We start from the raw sequence: 23,775 nt of genomic DNA, 5'->3' as shown, positions 1-23,775 counted from the left end.
GGCAGATTGAATCTTAGCCCTCCATTCCTGTTTAAAGAAGGTCTTTCTTTTTTAACAAAAATAGCTTCCTTAACTCCTCTTTCAAACCATCTTTTCTCCCTGCATAAAATCTTCACCTCACCGTCTTCAAACGAGTGATTAGAGGCTTCAAGATGGAGATGCACGGTACTCTGAGGTCCTGAACTTGTATTTCTTCTGTGCTGATAGAGCCTCTTGTGTAGAGGCTGTTTAGTCTCACCTTTGTACCGTTCTTTACAGCTTTCTTCACTGCATTGGATCGAATAAACTACATTGCTCTGTTTTTGAGTCGGCAACTTGTCCTTAGGATGAACCAGTCTTTGTCTTAAAGTGTTTCCTGGTTTAAAATAAACAGGGACTTCGTGTTGTCTAAAAATTCTCTGCAGTTTTTCCGACAGGCCAGAGACATAAGGGATAGAAACACCCTGCCTTCTCTGTTCAGTTTCCCTTTTGTCCTGCTTCTTGGTTCTCTTCACTCTGTTGAGAGCCCAAGCGGGGTAACCACAGGCTGAGAGGGCATTTTGGACATGTTTTTCCTCTTTCTTCTTGCCCTCTGAGCTGGTGGGCACAGCTTGAGCTCTGTGTTGTAAGGTTCTGATCACACCCAGCTTGTGCTGTAGTGGGTGGTTGGAACCAAAGAGCAGATACTGGTCCGTGTGTGTAGGTTTCCTATATACTTCTATTTGGAGTTTCCCATCCTCTCCTCTGATCGTGGAACAATCAAGAAAGGCCAAGCGATTCTCCTTAGCGTCTTCTCTTGTAAACCTGATATGTGGGTCCACAGCATTGATGTGCTCAGAGAAGGTTTCCAACTCTTGTTTCTTGATTGTTACAAAAGTATCATCGACATAGCGAAGCCACAGTTTTGGCGCTATGCCTGAGAATGAGGCCAGTGCCTTCTTCTCAAAGTGCTCCATGTACAGGTTGGCCACTATGGGAGAGACGGGCGAGCCCATGCCACAGCCATGAATCTGTCTGTAAAATTGTCCCCGGAATTGAAAGTAAGTGGTGTTCAGACAGATGTCCAACAGTTTACATATGTGTTCAGGTGTCAGTTTGGTCCTTTCCTGTAGGGTGGTGTCGTCCTGCAGTCTGATCCTCACTGCTGCTACTGCATCAGAGGTCGGGATGCAGGTGAACAGGGACACAACATCATATGAAACCATGAGGTCATCTGGGTCCAGTTGGAGATGTTTCACTTTATCCACAAAGTTGTGCGTGTTTTCCACATGATGTTCCGAATTCCCCACAAGTGGAGCCAATATAGTTGTTAAATGCTTGGCCACATTGTAAGTGATGGAATCTGTGCTGCACACTATGGGTCTGAGTGGAACATCCTTTTTGTGTATTTTTGGAAGGCCATATATGCAAGGCATGGCTTCCCCAGGATACAGTCTGTAATACAGAGGCCGGTCTATCGCTTCCTCTTTTTCCAGCCTTTGTAAACAGTCTATCACTTTCTTCTTGTAGCCACTGGTCGGATCTCTTTTCAAGCGCTCGTATGTGGTCGTGTCCTCGAGGAGGGTGTGGACTTTGGCTTCGTAATCAGCTGCGTTGAGAATCACAGTGCAACGTCCCTTGTCTGCTGGGAGGATGTTGATGCTATGATCTTTTTCTAGTGCTGAAAGTGCTTTTCTCTCTTCAGATGTGATATTTGAAGGAGGTGGTTTGGCACTCTTCAGAGTCGCTGTGACACGTAACCTCAGGTCTGCAGCCTCCGATTCAGTCATTTTGTTGTTCCTAATTGCCGTTTCAGTGGCTGTGATGTAGTCCTCTGTAGGGATGTGTTTAGAGGTGACAGAAAAGTTGAGCCCTTTAGAGAGCACCTCCTTTTCTGCCTGTGTCGGAGGAGAGTGCTGCAGTTTGACCTGAAACACGTCCCAGCTCTCTGGAAGCAGACCTCTGTTGAAGACCACAGAAACCAGGTAGGAGAAAAACAAGATTGCCGCCAGGGCACACCGCATGCAGATGGTTTTAACTGGAGAGTGCTGCACATAGACACCGTCCTCCAGAGTGCAACATGGGAAATGTAGTATCACAGGCAGACCTATATCAGGGTCTCCACTCAGAAGCCTTAAAGTTATTCCCACGAGAAAACCCATTATAGCTCCATAACCATTTGTGTTGTCAAGAAAAGGACACAGACTAACTGAGGGAATATTATTGTAGGTAATTTCAGCACCAATGAACCAGAACAACAAAGCACTGTTTTTCTGGTTTGTCAGTAATGCTCCAATCAAACCTGACACAATAACAGACACACGGATCACCCACTGGATCTCTCTGTCTGACGCCTGAAGAAGAAAGCACAAGTAAACATTAAATGCAATAAATACATTATTGAATCAACAAATAATAAAATGATAACTTCTGGATGAAATGTACACTCACCTGAGGTCTCAAGATGTTCTTGTATAGGTTGGCAGAAAAAAGTGATGCTGAAGAAAGCATTAAAGAGTCAGCAGAAGACATGACGGCAGCAGCCACACAGCCGACCCCAATGATGGAGATGTAGGATGGAGTGAGGTGCTGCAGAGAGATGGACAGGACTCGTGCACCTTCTCCTCGTTCATATGGAGATGGGGAGCCATAAGATGTCTGGTTCCAGTCTTAAAATTAATAATGAAAACACAAAAAAATGAATAAGTGTAAAATATTACCAAAAGCCCTGTGAAACCCTGCTTCACACCTAAACTGAGGCAGTTAGGAAAAAGAATCAGAAAGGGGTTTATTTCCATAGTCAGTGGACAGAATTTACAAACTACTAAGACAGCAGAAGGAGGCAGAGCACAGGGCTGGTGAAAGAGAATGCTACAAAAGGTGCAAAGTTTGGATTTAGCAGGGAGTTGTTGAGAGCTAGACCCAAGTACAATACTCATCGGGAGCAACAGTTCTCAGTCAAAAACCCCATCCCGGTGTGGAGAGGGCTACAGCGTCTCACCAACTACATGCCCAGAGGCCCCCCACGCTGCAGACAACCACAAACTGGCTGAAGAACTGAACACCTTTAACTCAAGGTTTGAGACCCTCCCCCTCCCTTACCATTGCGACTTCAGCCCAGCCAACCCCGGTCCCCCCACCTCCCCCACCACTCTCTCAGTTCAGAGACAGGATGTGAACAGGCTCTTTCAGATCCTCAACCCCCGAAAAATTGCTGGACCAGATGGTGTCTCCCACTCCACCCTGAGACACTGTGCAGAGGAGAAAACTCCCATCTTCACATTTTTAACACCTCCCTGGAGTCATGCCGTGTTATTGCCTGCTTCAAGTCGTCCATCATAGTCCCTGTCCCCAAGAAGCCCTGTATCACTGGACTTAATGACTATAGGCCTGTGGCGCTGACGTCTGTAGTCATGAAGTCATTTGAATGCCTTATCCCATCTCAAGTCCTTCACCTCCTCCCTGTTGGACCACCTGCAAGCCTAAACAGGTCTGTAGATGATGTCTCTAGTGGATTGATGGAGTGCCATCAATCTGGCACTCTACTAGATCCTGCAGCATCTGGACTCCCCGGGCCCTATGCCAGGATCCAACATCCCCCCTGCTCTGCTCCAGGACAAACTCTCCCAGCTCAAAGTGCCACTTGCAAGTAGATCACTGACTTCCTGACGGACCAGATGATGCAGATGATGGTGTAGTTTTACACGGCCATCATTGAGTTCTTCCTCACCTCCTTTATCACCATGTGGTAAGCTGGAGCCACAGCCGAGGACAAACAAAGACTACAGCGCATTCTCTGCTAAGAAGGTGATCGGCTGCAGACTGCCATTTCTCTCAACAGGACCTGTACGTCTCCAGGACTCGAGCAGGTTGGATCGCAGCAGAACCTTCTCACCATGGACTATTGGAGCCACTCCCCTCAGACAGGAGGCTATGATCCATCCGGACCAGAACCTCCCGCCACAAGAACAGGTTTTTTTCCCTCTGCCACTGGACACTTAACACTTAACAACTCCCACTTTAACTATTATTTAAGGCCGTGGCTGCAGAGCCGCGGCGCGGTCAAATGGCCGCGCAGTTTCAGGAACCGCGGCACTTTCCTTGTAGCCTCATGGCTAACCCTAACCTTAACCTTAACCCTAACCTTAACCCGGCGCGGTCTAAAACGGCGCTAAAACACGGTCAAATAGCGCAGCAGTTTCAGGAGCCGCGGCGCATAAAGTATGCGGTGTTAAAATACTGGGTTCCGCCCACAATGGCTGACTCCCTGTTGGATTTAGTGTGGGGTCATAATAAAATGTTTTACTTGTCATGACATGAGGTATGTATGTACCAAGTTTCATAAGTCTAAGACAAACTATGCCCATCAGTGTAGATGGCGCTAGCAAGTTATTTTGCAATTTGAATCTTTTTAGGCACAAAAAAATAAAAAATTCACCGATCCTGAATGATTTGTTTTTGTTAACGTTCAGGGGGTCAAAATTGGGGTGGTTTGTGGGAGAAAAATAAAAACTTTTTTTTCGGCAATTTTTTTGTCCTATAAAATCTAAAGCTAGTCACGTAATTTTGTCACATTGTACCTGGTCACACATTTAATCCTTGTAAATATTTTCAGCTGTCTACGACAAAGGAATGGTCTTTTATGAATTTTTAAAAATATAATTTGGAGAGGGCGCTAGAGAGCCATTTTATTAGCTAGCCACTACAATTGATTATCATTGCGTTCAGCTTTGAAATCTATACAAACACTACATCAAAACTTTCCAAAAAGAAATGTTTAAGAAATGTAGAATTCTTTTAATATTTCCATAAATAGTGATTTTGTTTAAAATTCACAATGACCATACCATAAAACATATCAGCTTCAGATTTCAAACACTTCATTGCTCATGGGTTTTGTGTCTTGTGGCCAAGTTTGAAGTGATTTTGATGAAAACTGTAAGAGAAAATGCCAAATGTACGATGAGGCGCACTTTTGTCAGCGCCGCGTTTATCCAATATGTATATCCATCCATTTTCTACCGCTTGTTCCCTGAATGTGAGCGTGAACTGTCTGTAATGTCTATGTCTCTGTGTTGGCCCTGTGACGAGTTGGCCACTGTCCAGGATGTACCCCGCCTAAGGCCCGAAGTCACTGGGATAGGCTCCAGTCACCCGCGACCCCGAAAGGGAACAATATGTATATTATCCAATATATTCCTGTATGACTTAGGGCGGGGTCATAATATAATTTTTTACATGTTGGCCCCATGTTATTTGATTTTTGAGGTGGCGCTACTGAGCCGTCTTTCAATATTTTTTCACAAAACCTTCACTCAAAATTAGAAGTCACAGAGTTCTAATTTTCAATACCACTCACGAGCATATCCATCTTTGTTTAGTACTCAATTTTCACGTTTTCCCAGCCCCCGGTACCAATTATAATAAGTCCCTCGCCGGGACGATTCTCGTCCTTCGGCTCGGGCCTAATAATAAGCACTTACTGTGTGATTTCGCTTTATTTTTTAATGTACAATTTTGCAGTAAGCATGGGGTGTATGTGTGGAAATAATTAGCTGTAGAAGAAACCATAGATAATTGGGTGGAGGGTTGAATTTACCACAGGTTTTGGAGAGTCCAGTAAAAGTCCAATTTGTAATTGCCACAAATGCTGGTCAAAAACATGGACTTGAAATCCACACATAAAAGCCTTGGTCAATTTAAAGATATTCAATTGGATTTTTTAGTTTTGGTTTAAAAAAAAAATAAATAAAAACGTCATCTATAATGAATTGTGCGAATAATCTTGCTCAGCATAACTGCCACTTTTCTTTTACCTGTTTCCTAATTTGTTTTTACACAGTTATGTAATACTTGTAGATAAAGATTTGGTTGTAGTCAGCTAGACACTGACTACAACTGATGTTTTGACTTTCTGCAAAAATACTAGCGGTGCGAAGGAAGGAGGCCAGGGACTAGTGAATGTGAGAGCCACTATCCAGGACGAAACTGTCACGAACGGCAGAACAGAGCCAATTACGGAGCAGGAGACAGTCGATGAATAAAATCAGACAGATAAATACAAAAATCTTCATGCAGAGGTCAGGTCCAGCATACAGCGGTGTCAGAGAGCAGGCGAGAGTAGTAGTCATAAATCCTTTCCAGGTTTGGTACACGGGCAAATAGCAATATCAGGGATCAGGCAGAAGGGAATCACAAGACGGTCCAAGGTCGATAATGGCAAACAGGAATCACGAGGCTCAGACTCAAACCGCTTGAATGCTGGGGGTAACAGGGCAACGCAGACAATCTCGCACTGAACAAAGGAAAACCAACACCTAATATACTACACCCAGTGATTAGCAATGAGGTACAGCTGTGAGTGAGCAGAGAGACAAAAGGGGCGGTAACCAGAGGGAGAACAAGAAGGGAGGGGGAAACAAAGAGGGGCAGAGATAAAAGACTTAAAAACCTGACATGACAAAACATCTAACGCCAGATCAGATCATGACAGAAACGTCCAAGATCCATGAGTACATCAAGGACAAGGCTCCTACAGATGATGTGCTCAGTGAATGTCTCAGACAACGGGGAACAGAGGATGAGGTGCTGGAGGGACCATCATGGGAGGAAGTGGCTGATATCACGAAATCCTACCAATGGTTAGAAAGAGCCACTCTGAAGGACAGCACAGAGGCCCTGATCATGGCAGCACAGGAGCAGGCCCTGAACACCAGATCAATCACCAGACAAGACCCGAGGCGTAGGCTGAGCAAAGGGGGCCCTGAGACAATCCCGCACATAACTGCAGGGTGCAAGATGCTGGCAGGGACAGCATACATGGAGCGCCATAACCAGGTGGCTGGCATAGTGTACAGAAACATCTGTAAGGAGTATGGACTGGAAACGCCAAGGACACACCTCCAAAGGTGGTGGAGAACGACCGAGCCAAGGCCCTCTGGAACTTCCGGATACAGACAGGCCGAATATAACGTATTAAAGGTTGAATGGACGATTAGTAAATATTTTATAGCATAAAAACATAATTAAATCCTTGAAAATACTGTTTGTGTACAATACTATTGTGAAATAAAAAAACATGTAACTTAAATGAAACCTGGCCAGCCTCCTCCTTATATATTATGTAATATTTCCCAAAGGCACGCAGATAAGTATATTATACTTATCTGCGTGCCTTTGGGAAATATTCTCCAGGTAAACTGGAGTGGCGTTGTTGCAACAAAATACTATAATAACTGATTCATCCACAACCCGGCCACTACATATTTAGCGTACACTGGCAGGATCTTTGATTTTAAAAATACAGAGGCAAGTTTTCCAAGGTATATTGTTCGTGGTAATACCTAGCTATCCCAGTGAGCTAAGGAGCCTGACTTTACTTTTTTGTACTGGTGTTAGTCTAAACCTGCATTGATCACCAGTGTTTTGTTTTTATTTTGTTTTCAATGTGTACATTTGCATGCATTTTCGTTTGTTTTGATTTTTTGCTTTAGTTTAATGTACATTTTGTTTTCAATGGACAAAACATGTAGGTCATTGGACATGGTTGCTTTATCTGACACTTGTGCAATACTTGAGCTAAGGTTTAAAGTATAGCTGTGTGGCTCAAAATTGGTAACTTGTGTAATCTTATTTGTGTTGTGTTTAAGGGCAAGGCAACGGAGGAGTGGTCGTGGACTGTGGGAGTTATTGGGAGTGTGTGGGTCACAGCAGCTTTGTCCAAGCGGCAGGTGCTGTGCCTGGCGGCCTCCAGTGGGTGGCTCATACCCCCCAGCAGTGGTATGTGAGATGAGATGAAGGATGCCTCGCTTACTGTCGGCGACAAGCCAGCTACTGTTACAGTTTTGTCAGAGGGGAAGAGCCTGAGCAAAGCTTTAGCAAGTATGGGGCAAAGTTAACTTTTTAGGGTGTGTAACGTTCAACCACTGGGGGTCTTAAAGACACTTCATCTAGCTCTAGGAGTGAGTATAGGATGAAGAGGCGGCTAGGAAGCTGTACCAGTTGGGGTGTGTGTTGGGGTGTGTGTGTTTGTGTGTGCGTGTGCGTGCGTGCGTGTGAAGTGTTTAGGGCTGAGCAACCGTTGCCTTAAGGGAGGTAGCTCACTGCGCCCAAATGTCACCCAGGTCTGTGTGATCTGATTGAACCGGCCATGTCATTTCAGGTGCTGGCAGAGTAAAGTTGCCGTCAAGGCCCCTCATCCACGTTGAGAGTGTAAGATGAGGTAGCTGTAGCGTACAGCTTAGGCGGACTTGCGTCATTTTAAATGGTTTTAACCTTAGGGATCATCTCAAAATGGGTTGAAGCTGAAAAGACTTAATTTTTTTCGTCTCTCTCTGGATCCCCTCCCCCCCCCAAAAGACTTTGTCTGGCTTCACATAAAATTTTACACGTTGATAAAACGATAATAGCTTGATAGACCCTGCTCACCTCTAGTGAACATCCCTGAACATCCTTGATAAGTTTATATTTAGAAGTTATGAACTCTCCAAATAATGTCACCTGTCGCGCATGTTTGTTTACTCAATACACATGGTCATGGGCCCTAGGGGCCCTACGACCGTCCCATTCAACCCAAATTGTGAGATGACCACATTGAGATAGTCTCAAGAGGATGAGAGAGTGAGAAACTAATGTTTCTTCTCAAAACCTTTACTTGTCAATTGCCTGCATTTAGACCTTAGACATGATGTCAGAATGACAGAAGCTGAATACGTGCTTTCGTCTCAGTGAGAATCTCACATCTTCTGTGATTGGCCGAAACCTCATGCGGGTTTATTTTGTTTCCTTCTTCCGGGCAGTGCGTAGGCACGTTACTAGAACCAAATCTCTTGATCATTTGTTGCGCCACGTCTTGCCGCAAAAAAGCTTTTCCAACTTTTCTGCACCAGCCGCGTTGGCAACGCCCGCCCCTCGCACGGGCCACGGCGCGCCCCCCGTACACACCCGCAGTGCTCCGCGCACGCACTCGCCGCCTAATGTTGGCCTAATGCTCGTTGCTGATAATTTTTTTAGAATTTCAAAACAATTACTGTCACAACGATGTATTGAAGCCTCAAAGCAACAAAAAGACGAAATGTAGGTTCAACCTGTGTTGATCTGTGTTGTTCTGGTCCACTGAACTCTTAAAAGACTATACATCCACGCATAACGAACTGTGATTACCTCTACTGAATGAGCTTGTGTTGTAAAAGTATTTATTAAATTAGTAGCCTGTTAAATAAATTACATGTCATGAAAATGGAATTTGCCTCTGTATAATCAAGAACGAACCTGTGGGTCCTGTTAGTTCCTTTTCCGGGTGTAAGCCCGGTGGCATTGTTGGTTTTAGTTTCTTTATTTTAATTTAATGTTAAGTAGTTTAAAATGCATATAGTACCCCCATGATGCCACACATACATAAAGCTATTTTGGCAAGTGCTAAATGTGTATTTAATTTGCTTCACATTTCCGTGATGCCATTGCTGTAAACTGGATGGACAGGCACTACAGGTGTGATGATGGGATATGGCATATGATGATGAATGCCATATAGTCCCTTCTCAGTGTGCCCAGAGACTACAGCAGATACAAATGAACACTCTTTTGCGGAAACATCCAAGACAGGTAAAACCATTGTCATTTTCTTACAGTAATGTTTTTTTTGCATTTAATTGAATGTTTTATCTGATTGACCAAAAAGCCGAATATTTGGATTTGGTCTTTATTCTGACAATTTTCAAATCTAGGGTAAAACCAGCTCTGTTTAGCAGTGAATTTGACAGAAAGGACCTTACCTGCACTCTTGTCTTTTAAAGTATATTTTATGATGATTATTTATGTTTTTATCTGTTTATTGTGATTTTAATGCCTCGTTTCCTGTTAGGTTAAGCACTTTGAATTACACACAAATTTTGACAAATTGTGCTATTCAAATAAACTTCCCTTGCCTTTGACCAGCTTGTCTTGCTGTGAAGAATAAAAAGATAAATTAAACTATACATTGAATAACGTTATTAATAGCATTTGACTGTAAGAAAAATACTTATTTGTCATAATGTTTTAACTAAAGAAAGGTCACATTGTCATGGAGGTTGGCTGATTAAAACATTAATCATCAGCGTTTATGTAGCTTTAATAGACAAATAGTATATCCAGTAGCTGGGCTAGATGTGATAAATTAATTGTATACAGAGCATACAAATCTTGTTCATGGTTTCAATAAATTAAATGTTGGTTAAAGGTATTAAAGATGTGCTGTCCGATCATGGGTTCAGGAAGAAGATAAAAATCATTTTAAGTCAGTTTGCTGGAACGTTTTTGCATTGTTCAAATACCTTTTTTTGCACTGTTCTAACACTTTCTGAGCTTTGTTGCAAAAATATTGAGGGCTGTATTTTGCCCCGTTTGTTCGAAGGAGGTAAGGAGATATTCATAAGAGATCTTCTACTGAGAGTGTTTTTCAAACTTCCTATAAGTGATCTGTTCTTTTCTTCTGTATCTACCTCTGTATCTACCTGCGTTGCACCAATGAAATTTCCCCATGTGGGACAATAAAGGATTATCTTATCTTATCTTATAACTTTGCCCTTGTGATGGGGAAATGAAGTGCGAAATGCAGCATATACGCAGACGATACGGATGAGCCGAGGGCCGAAAGGTTATGAAATGCTGACTCCTCCTCCTATGTCAGCACTCGTTCTGTATGATTGCATTTTTCTGACCCTTGAAGTATGAATGCCAGAGAGGAAACAAACTTTGTTCTTGTTCTTTCAGCCCTATAGGACTTATGTTACTGCGCGGTCTGGGCCAGACTGGACTATGCAGACTTGTTTGCTCAGCTTAGAGAGGAAAATCTATTTGGAAAACCAGATAAATCTCCACTGTCACATTCACCTAAAATCCTTTACGTCCCAGTCCACTTAAAACTGGCACAGACCAACAGCCCAAGATCCGGACATAAAATCAGACTGAGCTGACTACAGTGTGTGCCCTGTTCTCGCGCCCTCTGGACCACGCAACATCCCATTGTGCACTCAGGTGTCTCAGTGGCGTGCGGTCAGGGCAATCAAGGCAATCACTGATTGGCCCTAAAAATCTCAAATTACTGTGTTTCGAAACTACATATGAATTGTTCTAAAATATATCCAATATATCCACGGTGTTGTTTAGTGGCCTCTACAGGCCTCTGTGCATTACTGCGCGGAAAGCATAGTTCTACCTTTACCATAGCGGCGTAGTCTATGGCCATGTTCAGAGGCCCGTTCATGTTCCACTCTCTAGCATGAGCGTTTAGAACCAGAGCGAACAGCAGCTTCTGTTTGAGGTCTGCACATGCTCTGAGGACCACACAGCCTCAAACACATGGATCTATGCTCAAACCACCCTGAATAAACCTTTGTGGGAATCTTGGATGTTTTCAGGTTTTGCCCTAACTGCACATGTGCAGAGGAGAAGTGAAGCAACAGCAACGCCAAGTTTCAACAAACTGACTTGAACACTATCTTTTAGAGTGTAGCTAAGGCTCTGTTCATGTTTCCAATGATTAGATGTTAGTTAGAAATACAGGCAGTAATTTAACAACATAGAATGCTAACGTGTAATTAATTGATCAGTGAGGGGTATGAGATTTTAGCTCAGTAGAATAGGCGTTTGCCCTCCACGTGGGATCCGGTTTCAGAGCCCACCCTACATTTTTTCAATCTTTTTTTGTTTCCGCTTTTCTATTATCCACTAAATAACTAAATATTGATGAACACCCCAGGTCTGCTTGCCCATTCATAAAAGTCACCGCCCGCCACTGGCGTAATGGTGCGGTGCTGCTCCTGACTCATGCAGTCCTTGGTTTAGTCCGGGTAAATTGGGACAAGCTCATCTCATGGACATTATGCTCCATACACCGGGGAATCTGGGACTGAGTTTGCGGCAGGGCAAGTGTCATACAGTTATGCACAAGACGTCCACTCACACATCTCTGCCTGCATCTTTTTAAACTCTCCTCGCTGGGTGACAACCATCATTGAGGGCTCAGAGGGTTGGCACTTGGACACACTTGAACACACTCAGCTCCGTGGCTCGGCTGTGAGGACACACCACGGGCAGCTACATTTTACACCGGCTCCTAAACCACCAGGGCAGATGAGTAGGGTCAGCAGATCACCGTCACCTTTGGGTCCACTGCACGGGTGTCCAGTGCCTCCGTGACTGTGGACTGTGCCGATGCACTTGTATTATATAATTTTATCTCATATTGTATGTGTAACTGTGTTTTTATTTATTGGTTAATTTTATTGAATGTTTTATTTGTGTTTTAGTGTCCTGTGTTTGTTTGTTGTCTATTTTGTGTTGTGTATCCATGGGGGTATCATAAGGGTATCCATAAGTAATATGAGATACATTTTCTCATTGGGTTTTTCCTGTATGAAAAAAATAAATAAAATTAATCATTTGCAGCAGTCTGGGGGGTGTGCGCTTCAGGATCATCTGCGCCCATGGCTCTGCTACTGTCTGCCCTCGTTTATGGATCACAAGTCCAGTTTATAAGCAGAGATGAGTGCACTGACTCTGACTGAGCATTCTGTGCTCAGCGTTAAACAAATAAAGGTAAATTAAATAAAGAAACAATGCTATGAGGCTGCATTTCAAAATGTATTTCATTTTATACATTTTTGAAAAATGGATAATCAAACAATGTTATTGCTCACGTCTTTCTTTGCTTGTATGTGAGGCCATGACAAACATCACCCACAGGTGGGGCTTTTGAATGCTACAGTTATCAGTCATTGAATCTAACACAATCATAATCATACACTCCAGTCTCTATGGGCCAAGTCCAGCCTTGAGTCTTAATGCCAGCGTTAAGATCGGCGAGGTAGCAAAATAATGCCCTGGCAGAGAAAACATCTAAGGAGAAGCAGAAACAAATCTATTTCAGATCTGAACCCAGTGAGAGTGTTTGAGCTGGAGAAGGCTTTGTGCAGTGGTCACTCTCTCACATCATAAATACAAGATCAACTGGTGAAAAATAATGCAACAATGAATAGAAATACATATGCCAACTCAATCATACAGACACAATAATACAATCAACACCACAATAATACAGAAAAATAGGAAAATAAGAATATTTTTTGTTTGTTTTAGTGTAATCTCCAGTAAAAATGGCCCCACAGAGATTGTTCCTGTGTACGGTGGTTCTGCTGGCGTGCGGTTTTGTGAGATGTAGGGCCCACCAACCTTGGATTCAGGTAAAACAGACACACACAACCATGATTCTTGTTACTAAATTAAATATTTGTCTAAAATTGTAAATGGTTTTAGGAGTCAGCAATGATGGATTTGTCAGCAATGCATGAGATAGTGAAGAGAGCAAGTAGGTATTTCTTCTTCAGCACACTTCAGCAGTTGTATTGTCGATTTCATTTTAAACTTTTAGTGCTACATTGATGAGAGTACTTGCTGAGTATTCATCCATGGGTGTCATGTGAGGACTGTTGCCATAGCAATTTACAATCTATTCTCAATCTTAGACGTATAATTAGTATCATCAATGATTAAGCAGTGAGGCTAATCCACTAAGATTGTAAGTCAGTTCCTTACTTCCTTCGCTTTGACAGCAAATGGAACATGTTTTAGAGGGAATAACCCAACCCAAATCAGACCAAGAAAAGGCGCTTTGCATTTGAGAAACAGGCCACTGTACGTTCATGGCAAAAAGAAATGTCACATGTCAGCGCTATAACAAATAATATGGGCCAAATATTCTGCCAAACTATTCCAGTAGACTGATGAATACCAGGCCAATCGCAGCAGTTTACATATGTCACCACAAGAGTCATTTACACACACAAGCAGCAATAATGGGCCTTTAACCCGTCTTTAACCTCACTAAACCTGTTGTTTGGTCAAGTACATTTACTTGAAACATATAACCACCTCCACTTATTATGAAATAGAATTATATGTTGGCTAATATGGCTCTTAAATAGGCTAATAATTTTAGTTTTGGCAAATAATTAAAATTATTAAAGGAAATGTTCAAAAATTCTAACCCTAGCCCTTACCCTATACCCTAACCCTAAGAGCAGGATTACTATTGCAACAACACATCATCAGTATCATCATAGCATTGACTCATAATAGCAGAGCAGCGGTGCCAAACACTACTTTTGCAGACTATGACGTCTCTGTGATAGTCTCAGTCAGTGATATCCCAGAGTCTGAGCTCCAAATCATTATAAACTGCATCAGACAAGTATTGACATCACAGACCTACCCTATGTTTTTTCCTTTTCTCTTTGCACTTGACTACAAACCAACTGCCAACTACTATAACAACCTGTACTTACTAAAATTACTACTGCAGTGCCTTCTCCTACCACCCCGCCGCCAAATACTACAACTACTACTCCTACCACCCAGCCGGCTATAGGTATGACATCCTTTAAAATATTATATACATTTTTTCATTTACATTGAATTATGTTTATGTTAAAAATTTTATTTGGCAGTTGGGTTTTTACTTTATTATGTAAGAGTAACTGTTAGAATGTCATAATTTGCTGTCTAACAAGGCGCTGAAGGCATTACTGAGAGAGTCATCACTCACATTCACGTGGATATTAAAGTCTCCAGCTAAAACTTTTTATTATCCCTTTATCCCTTTAACTTTATTTTATCCCAGGCTAGCACTAGGTTTGATATAAAGTCAGAGAACTCAGTTAAAAACTCTGAATATGGATCAGGAGGTCGGTAGATAACTATGAACAAAACTCCTTTTGGGTTTCTTATATTTGGACACGTGACAGCATGAGGCTTTCAAATGAGTGAAATGCATTGTTAATTTTAGGGCTCATGAGTAGGCTTGAGTGTGAGATCACTGCCACACCACCACCTCGGCCTGTGCTCCTTGCGGTCTAAAAGTTAACATGGGTGGGTGGGGTGGACTCATTTAGTCTGACATAATCGTCTTGTTGAAGCCACGTTTCAGTTAGAGCTAGAAGATCTATGTTATAGTCACCAATTAATTAATTAACTAAAATCGATTTGGAGGAAATTGATCTAATGTTTAGCAGTCCACATTTTATGTGCTTATTCATTTGTATATTTGTGTCATTTGTGAGTGTTATTTTCCTTAAGTTATTTGGTCTGACGCCTGAAATAGTTTTTCTGAGATGTGACTTTTTGGCATTATTTGTACGAGGGACACGAGGGACACACACAGTCTCTATCTGCCTTGAATCTGAACACTTCACATGTGACAGAGCGGGCGAGAGTTCAGCGAAAGAGGAGCGTCTTACACTGCTGCTCTGCGAAAAGTGGGAGGAAGCAGAGGATAGTGCTCAAGTTGTCATACTTACAGCCAAACTGCAAGTTTTTATGTCTGTTCCTAACTGGCCTGACCATAAGCGATTTCAAGAGGAACGTTTTAAGCCTGGTCTTCAATGAAGAGACTATGTCGGTCTCTTTAACATGGACAGGACCTGATTCCATAACACAGGCGCTTGGTAGCTAAAAGCTCTACCTCCTACTGTGCTTTTAGAGACTCTTGAGACCACCAGGAGGCCAGCAGAGTGAGTGAAGAGCTCTGTTTGGATGATATGGTACTATAGTGTAGGGTAACATACTAGTAGAAGTACTGTAAGGTTATGAATGTCCTACCACTTGTGAAGGAGATATCGATTAAAGAATTATTCAAGAATTCAAATATGACACACTGCATAAGTGTGGGTATGTTTGGTATCATATTTTAAGAGTAGATTGGGGCACCAGCCGGATATTCGGCAACAACTCTGTAATCAAAAGCTTAATTAATTAATTAATTAATCAATTAATTAATTAATTAATTAAAAATGAATTTGCTCGTTTATCTGAAGGTTTGAGAACGTAACCGTGACATTGACCCCTTTTCTGGAAATGAAGGAACACTTAACCAAATGTGGGTTATATAGATTTAATGACCAAATAACAGATAAATATGAATCAGGAATATGCAAATGAGTCGATAACAGATGGAAAACACTAGACATGATTGTTCTAGATCTATCTAGGTGTGTGCTAGAGTTAAGTGTAAGATGAAATTCAGCCAGCCTGTGAAGTGCATTCATACGAACGGAACCAGAAGCTGTGATCCTGAGGAGACAGGCCTGCGTGGGGTTCAAGGGCCTGCGTGTCGTTCGTGTCGCCTCCAGGCTTCACTCAAGGGGTCACGCTGCAGCTAAGTCCACACGCTGGCCAGAGCAGGGCTGCTCTGGAGCTCGGCTCTGACGTTGTCTGGCCAAAGAAGGACTAGATCAGATCTGCGTTCTCCTTGGCTCTGAGGCGTTCCCAAATGAAAAGGCCGATGTGGCTGATCTAAAAGGCTGTGGACTTGAAAAGTTGTAAAAGGTCCTTGCTTGATTTTGCATGATGCAGTTGTAACCCTCTTGTTACTTTAGAGTTGTTAATTTAACCAAATGGACTTCGAATTGTTTTTGGACCAGAAGGTTCGGCTACTTACAGGAGCAGTGACGTGAATGAGACTTCACACAAAAGGTTAAGTTTTTAAATGCCGGCTTGTATTAAAGATACAAAAATAATAAATGTTAGAGAAAATATACTCTTTGGTACCAACAGTTTTCAAAAAATACTGTTACAAGAATATCACAGTAGTTCAAGTTCCTACCTGGGTGCACCCAATAAAATAATCACATTTCAACAATAAATCTGAATCAAAATATAATTTTACAACAAAGACTTCAGCCCAAGTTCACTTCCTGTTTGTGAAGATATGTATAGTCCGCAAAGTCCTTAGGAGTCCATAGTAAGTTCAAATGTTCCAGGGAAGTGTGTGTGTGTGTAAGGGGCAGCAAGTGAAAGGCATGGAAGGAGTCCTTGTTGCAGTAGGCCTACCACACTGCACCGTGCAGCAGAGGATCCAATTGTTCAGTTCATCCAGTGGGGTGGCTCGCCATCAACGACAGGTCCGCCCAACAAAAAAACTTGACCGATCTCACGTAAGGGGGAAAAGAAAAGAAAAGGCCGGAGCTCAAAATTGTGCCGCTTCGGTCTGGATGTCTTATTTGAGGTTTTCTACCTCCGTTTTCTCCAGTGCCTCGTGCGCTCAATACGGAGGAATAGAGAGAAAAACTGGGGCGTGATGCTGCGTGAGGGGGCGGGACAATGCGCCGTTTAACAAAAGCTGAAGGCTGAGAGCTATATGTCAATCAACTTATGTTACAGACAATCGAAATAATTGGTTTTGGGGCTTATTTGAACATACTAATTGGGGCTCTTCTTAAATATGGGTTACACAGTTTCAATCACGTTTTTAAAAACGAAAAAGATTTCTTAGTTCCGGGAGGAAACGTTAGCTTCTGCAAAACAAGTTATGAAACAGTTAAATTGACATGTGATACACGATAACATTATATGTACATGTAAAGTCATCTGGATAAATTCTGCAATCTGATGATTGTCTACTAAAACCGCATAGACTGTTTAGCATTTTAGCTTTTGTCTTGGAGAGATCATTACTCTCTGTAATCCAAAAGGAGTCATTTGATGAAAAGTTATTTTCAAAGTTCAAAGTGTCTCTGTGAGGGCCATAAAACTCCACACGGACAGCTGATAACACCTGTAGCTCGCATTCCTGTCACCATGGCAACAGGGGAAGGATATCTGCATATCCTACAATAACATCTTTGAGGTAGGATGGGGCCATGTCATTTATGGCTTTGTAAGTCAGGAGTAGGATTTCTTTGCTCGAATAAATAGATTAGAATGCATTAGAATTTAAACAACTCGACAGTATCCATCATCAAGCTGTAAACATATTGTAAACCTTATCTATTTTAATGTGTTTATTTTATTTTTTGTAGAAATACAATTGTCAAAAGTCACTTTGGACATTCAATATGATCCTTCCTTTAATTCTCCGGACAGTCAAATTTACAACGACACCAAAAAATTGGTAATTTTTGTTTCATTCCATTTTATTTGATCCTATTTGCTTTTGGAAATAAACACTCTCAATGCTTTTTCACAGATTGAGGATGGTTGTCGGAAAAGCCTGGGAGAGTGTAGTGTATCGAGTTTGGATTTTAAGTAAGAATATTCCTCATGATTATATAAAACTGTGTAACAGAGATTTTTTTTCCAGAAAAAGTGTATAATGATGATTTGTCTTTTCTTCATAGACCTGGAAGTACAATTATTGAGAGTAAAATTACTGCACCTTCCTTACGAGAGGCCAACATAACCGTAGTACAAAAAGACGTCTTAAGTGAAATGGTAAAGACGTTCACAGTCATCACAGATGGTAGGTTGCTTTTTCACATATATTACATTTTTGTTTATTAAGAAATTACCGGTATGTCATATCTTGGATTTTCTTTTTTTCAGGTGAAGCTTTGGTTTTTCGAAAGACGCCAATGTTCAGCAATAAGGCTGAGTTAGTCTGTGGCCCGCCAGGTCGGGATTTCCCCAGCTCTTGGACAGCAACGTGGTCCAGAAATAACTTTGACATCACAGCTCAACATACAGTTAACAAAGTGAATGGAACGTCAGTGCTGACAATTGAAAAATTTTACCGTACAAACACAGGTAAAACGTTCATGGATGTTAGGGGTTACATGAAAATGATATGTTCCAAGAATCTATAAAACTTGAGTAAATGGTCCGTTTGTTCCAAATCCCGAGACCTAATTAGATAAGATGAAATAGGAGACCCTTTACTTCAGATTAGTATTGCTATAGTAAAAGATATTGCTGGCTTGGTTCAGGGGATTGCATTAAATCACCCATAAGTCAATGTATTTTAATTCAAACTAGTTGTGGTATTTTGGTACACCGTATAGAACAATGAACATTCACTCCACTTTTTTTGTACATTTAATTTCATTAAAACCCTTTTCTTTTTTTCAGGTGTTTATGAGTGCAGACTCACCGATGGGAATAACGTATTCAGACAACAATCTAAAAAAGAGTTGACTTTTAAAGAGGAGCCAAATATTCATTTGAGCCAAAATTCACAAAAGAAAGAGTGCAGTGTGGGGATCTTGGAAAACATTGTGTGCTCTGTTCAGAACAACTATAAAGTCTGGTGGAAAGAGCAAAGCCCACCAGGTAATGTAAATGCACAATAAATAGCATGGTGAGCATGCGTGCAGTTGCGATAGTAGCAAATTAATTTTACTATGTACTCATCTAGAAAACAAGACGGTGCTCCGCGCATCGCCAGGTGCGTAGGAGAAAGGTGTACGTGACGCTAAACTGTAATGGGGAAAGGAATCCCGCACACTGTCTTACTTAATAGTGAAGAGGCATCGTTTCGGCAACTGGGCCTTCGTCAGGCAAAGTAAGGATGAAAGATAGGATAACAAGCGTGATAAATATATTCGACATGGTGGTTTAGGGAAGTCTGGTCGGTGAGTCGAAATAATTGAAAAATAAAAGAATATGACGTTTTTTCAACAAAATACTGATAAAAAAAATTCAGTCGGCTAGTTTCACACTGGGTCGGTCGGGTTACGGCAAACAGACATAATATTTTGCTCAGCCTCACTATTAAACTTTTATTTTGCAAGTAAGACAGTGTGCGGGATTCCTTTCCCCATTACTATGTACTCATCTAACATTTTACATTTAGCATTGTATTATTGACATATTTTGAACAGGGAAGTATGACTGTAAATTACCAGGAAGTATTTTGTTTTCAAGTTTACAAGAATAGGGCCACATTTGTTCCTTGTTATCCTGTCATCATGTAATTAAGACCAGTAATTGTAATTCTAACCCTAATTACATCCCTCTATATTGAGATTTGCAATCAAAACTGTGTGTGTGATACTTTTGGTAACACGTAACATAGGATTTGTCATTGAATGTAAGTGACTTAAGTGACAGGTTTATAGAATTTGAATTTTATATTTCGACCATACTGAAATGTATTGAGTGCATTCCTTAATGATTATCCATCTTGAGTCATTATGTATTTCTTACATTTGTTTGATTAATAACAAAAACATAGGACATGATTGTTGATGAGGCCATTTGATGTGTTTGTTCTCTACATCTTCTACCTTTTAAAATGGTTGAAAGAGTGAAATATATTTTATTAGTGAGGGGGAAATGATTGTGTAGTATTTTGACACATGTTTATGTTTGTTTTTAAGTTCCAGCCTCTAGTCAAACCAGCATCACTGTCAACGTCACCAAGTGCCCGGACGAGTTTTCATACACTTGTGAAGTAATAGATTATCCACAGTATAACAAAAATATAACATTAAAACTTGAATTAGCAACAACTGGTATGTAAACAAAATGATGCATCATCATCATCATCATCATCATCATCCTTATAGCTTATATACTCCCCTACAGTGTCTACCTGTTTCTCTAAGAAGTTTGGCCGTGGAAATGAAAATGATCAAGTTATTGAACCATGTGAAGAAGGTAAAACTGGAGAGAAAGTTTTCATCTGTTTGGATAAAGAATGGGTGGAAGTGGAAGACAACTGTGTCCTCATATAAATCCAGCAGCTGCTCAACCAGATGCAGGTCAGTCCTTTACTAACACTCAAACATACACTTTAGAGTTGTAATGCTCTTTAGAGGCTTTTCGAAGCTTCTTATAGAGCTACACTGAACGACTACTATTGTTGCAGCCATTACTGCCCTTACTGCCACCACCAATAATTTAAGCATACACCACTTTCATACTAGGCAATGAGGATAGTGTCTTGCCTGTTTTGTAAGCTACTGCCGGCCCGTGTTTTTTTAAATCCTGCATGGCCCACCACCGAACTTCTTTAACCAAAGGGGGTTCAAACTCCTGTGATGGCGCCAGTGTGTCAGGCGGGCCGTCAGCTGCTCCAGCTATTGTGTGTGTTGCTGCTGTTTCTAACACTTGTTGTACATACTGTTAACACTCTGCTGGTGTATGATCGCCAAACGCTGCTAGAGCTGAGAATTACCGCGGAAAATCTTCTCAATTTTGACTATTACGACAAAAAAAAAAGTCTCATTTCTTATCGGATATCCCGCCATATCTCCGCCGGACTCTAGCGCCACCTCCACGGCGAAAACGCCGCCATCGCCGGGGGAAACGTAGCGGCTGTCTTGTGAGGCTGAGGGCCAGGTTTGTACGTCCTGATCGTGGTAGATACGGAGCTGGTCCTCGCCTGTGTGTGTCTCGTCATTCCCTGGACCTTGTTCCTGCCTGTCCGGTCCCCGTTGTTGGTTCTGATGTGGTGTTCCAGCCTCGTCGCGTGTCTTGCTCCCCTTGTCTCCGCAGGCGCGGAGTGAATCTGGAATATCTGCGGCCTCTGACTCAGGCCTCCTCACCAGCTGTTCGCCCCGACGCGACAGCTCCTGCTAGGTTTGGCCTGGTTAACGCCAGATCACTGGGGAATAAATCGTTTATCCTTAAGGACTTCTTTATATCCCAGGAACTGGATTTCCTCTTCATCTCCGAGACCTGGCTGAGTGTCGGTGAGTCCAGTGTCTTCACAGAATTTTTACCTGACGAGTGCTGCTATTTTAATTCTCCTCATCCTTCACCAGCTTTGAAATGAGTCTATTTGAGCTGGGACATTCTCACACGGTGTTGTGTGCTGTGCTTTACCGGCCTCCCAAATATAACAGAGAGTTTTCTGTTTTCCTGGCGGATATAATGCCTAATTATGACCGGGTCCTTATTGTTGGAGATTGTAATATTCATATGTGTTGCCGTGAAAACCCGCTGGCGCGTGAATTTTTAAACATCATTGACTCTTTCAATCTTGTGCAGTCTGTACGTGGGCCTACCCATGAACGTGGTCACACACTTGATCTTGTGTTATCTTATGGTTTGCCTGTTTTTAACCTGGAGATCTGTGATGCTTTCTTCTCTGATCATATGCCCGTACTGTTTGAAGCTGATGTGTGCTGTCAAACAGTTGAACCTGGCGCTGCCACTCACTGATGTCGAATTATTAACCCCTCCACTGCTGCTCACTTCTCATCTGCTTTCAGTCAAAACTGTGTCATCCCTGAATCTGTATATGAGAATACAGAGGCCCTGAACTCATGGTTTCTTGACACCTGTCAAAATGCTATAGACATTGCGGCTCCATTAAAGAATAGACAGCAAAAGCCTAAATCTAAGGCTGAGCCCTGGCTGAATGAAACAACCCGTGCTGCCAGACAGGATTGTAGAAGAGCCGAGCGAAAGTGGAAAAAAGAAAAACTACAAGTCTCTTTTCAAATATTGAGGGACTGCTGGCGTAATTACCAATGCACTGTGAAAGAGGCAAAACTAAATTATTTTTCTGATATTATCCTGTTGAATTCCCACAAACCTCGTGTTTTATTTAAAGTTATCAACTCTGCTCTGAATGCACCACAGACAGTTGGAGTTGAGGCATCCCCGGCTGTGTGTGAAGACTTTCTTAACTTCTTCATTGATAAAGTCACCTCTACCAGAGCACTTATTTCAACTCCTGCCATTGACCCTTCAGTGTATGTCCCCTGCTCTGCTGTTTTGGACACGTTTGAGCCAGTGAACCTCCCCTTTGTGCAGGAGATTGTTGATCATTTGAAGCCCTCAGGTTCTCCAGGTGACACTGTCCCTCCCCAACTTTTTAAGGAGGCTTTTCAGACTGTTGTCCCATCTTTTATCACAGTTATTAACAGCAGTCTGACTTCTGGAGTGGTTCCTGTTAAATTTAAACATGCCGTTGTGCAACCCTTGTTAAAAAAGAAACGGGCTGGATCCTACTGTTTTGGCAAATTTCAGGCCTATTTCTAAACTGCCCTTCCTTTCTAAAATCTTGGAAAAAATTGTTTATTCCCAGCTCATGGATTTTTTAAATGAACAAAATATTCTTGAGATTTTCCAATCTGGTTTTAAAACCTTGCACAGCACCGAATCTGCGCTTTTAAGAGTTTTTAATGACATCTTTTTAGCTACTGACTCTGGTCACTGTGTTGTCCTTGCACTTTTAGATTTGACTGCAGCATTTGATACAGTGGACCATGAAATCCTGATTGCTCAGTGGCACTGCATTAGAATGGTTCAGGTCCTACCTGTCACATCGAACATTCTGTGTCAGTCTGGCTGACTCTGTGTCCTCCCTGGCTCCCCTCTCTTATGGGGTCCCGCAGGGCTCTGTGCTTGGCCCTCTTTTATTTTCTCTCTATTTACTCCCACTTGGCTCAATCCTCAGGAAACATGGCATCTCTTTTCATTGCTATGCAGATGACAGTCAGATCTATCTCCCCCTTAACAAATCTGACTCCTATTGTGTTATGCCATTGCTAGAGTGCCTAAAAGACATTAAAGCCTGGATGTCTCTGAACTTTTTAAATTTTAATGAAAAAAAGACTGAAGTCATGGTCTTTGGTGGGACTTCTGTGACCCCCATGGTTGACCTGGGTCCTCTAGCCCAGTATCTGGGATTGAAAGTGGACCCAGACCTTAAACTGGACAGCCAGATAAAAGCTGTGGTGAAGTCAAGCTTCTTCCAGTTGAGGCAGCTGGCAAAAACAAAACCAGTCCTTCAGAGACAGCATTTTGAAACCGTAATCCACGCCTTTGTCACCTTTCGGCTGGATTAGTGCAATGCTCTCTATATGGGGGTTAGTGGGTCCTAAATTGCTCGTCTCCAACTGGTCCAAAATGCTGCTGCCCGTCTTTTAACTGGAACAAGAAAATATGAGCACATTTCGCCTATTTTAGCTACACTCCACTGGCTGCCCGTTCATTTTAGGATTCATTTTAAAACTCTTTTATTTACTTTTAAAGGCTTAAATGGACTTGCCCCTCCCTACCTCTCCGAGCTGCTACACCCCTACACTCCCAGCCGTTCCCTCAGGTCAGCTG

The 23,775-nt window shown here is 42.1% G+C and overlaps 1 protein-coding gene across 1 annotated transcript in view; it reads left to right on the top strand.

Annotated features, from left to right (window-relative positions):
* Nucleotides 1-3,537: 3,537 nt before the first annotated feature.
* The window catches only part of LOC140371009 (adhesion G protein-coupled receptor F4-like), a 34,171-nt gene continuing 13,933 nt past the window's right edge, over nt 3,538-23,775 (top strand). The window contains 11 exon segments of the mRNA XM_072458286.1: nt 3,538-3,607; nt 7,608-7,737; nt 13,078-13,138; nt 13,255-13,306; nt 17,793-17,884; nt 17,960-18,018; nt 18,111-18,232; nt 18,316-18,516; nt 18,838-19,038; nt 20,088-20,222; nt 20,296-20,471. Of these exon segments, the coding sequence (XP_072314387.1) occupies nt 3,538-3,607; nt 7,608-7,737; nt 13,078-13,138; nt 13,255-13,306; nt 17,793-17,884; nt 17,960-18,018; nt 18,111-18,232; nt 18,316-18,516; nt 18,838-19,038; nt 20,088-20,222; nt 20,296-20,471 (1,299 nt within the window).

Source organism: Eucyclogobius newberryi, unplaced genomic scaffold (assembly GCF_026437365.1).
Source record: "Eucyclogobius newberryi isolate DKJ021-1_F unplaced genomic scaffold, fEucNew1.0.hap1 SCAF_21, whole genome shotgun sequence".
NCBI classification, from domain to species: Eukaryota; Metazoa; Chordata; class Actinopteri; order Gobiiformes; family Gobiidae; genus Eucyclogobius; species Eucyclogobius newberryi.
This window is presented reverse-complemented; position numbering and strand designations above follow the sequence as displayed.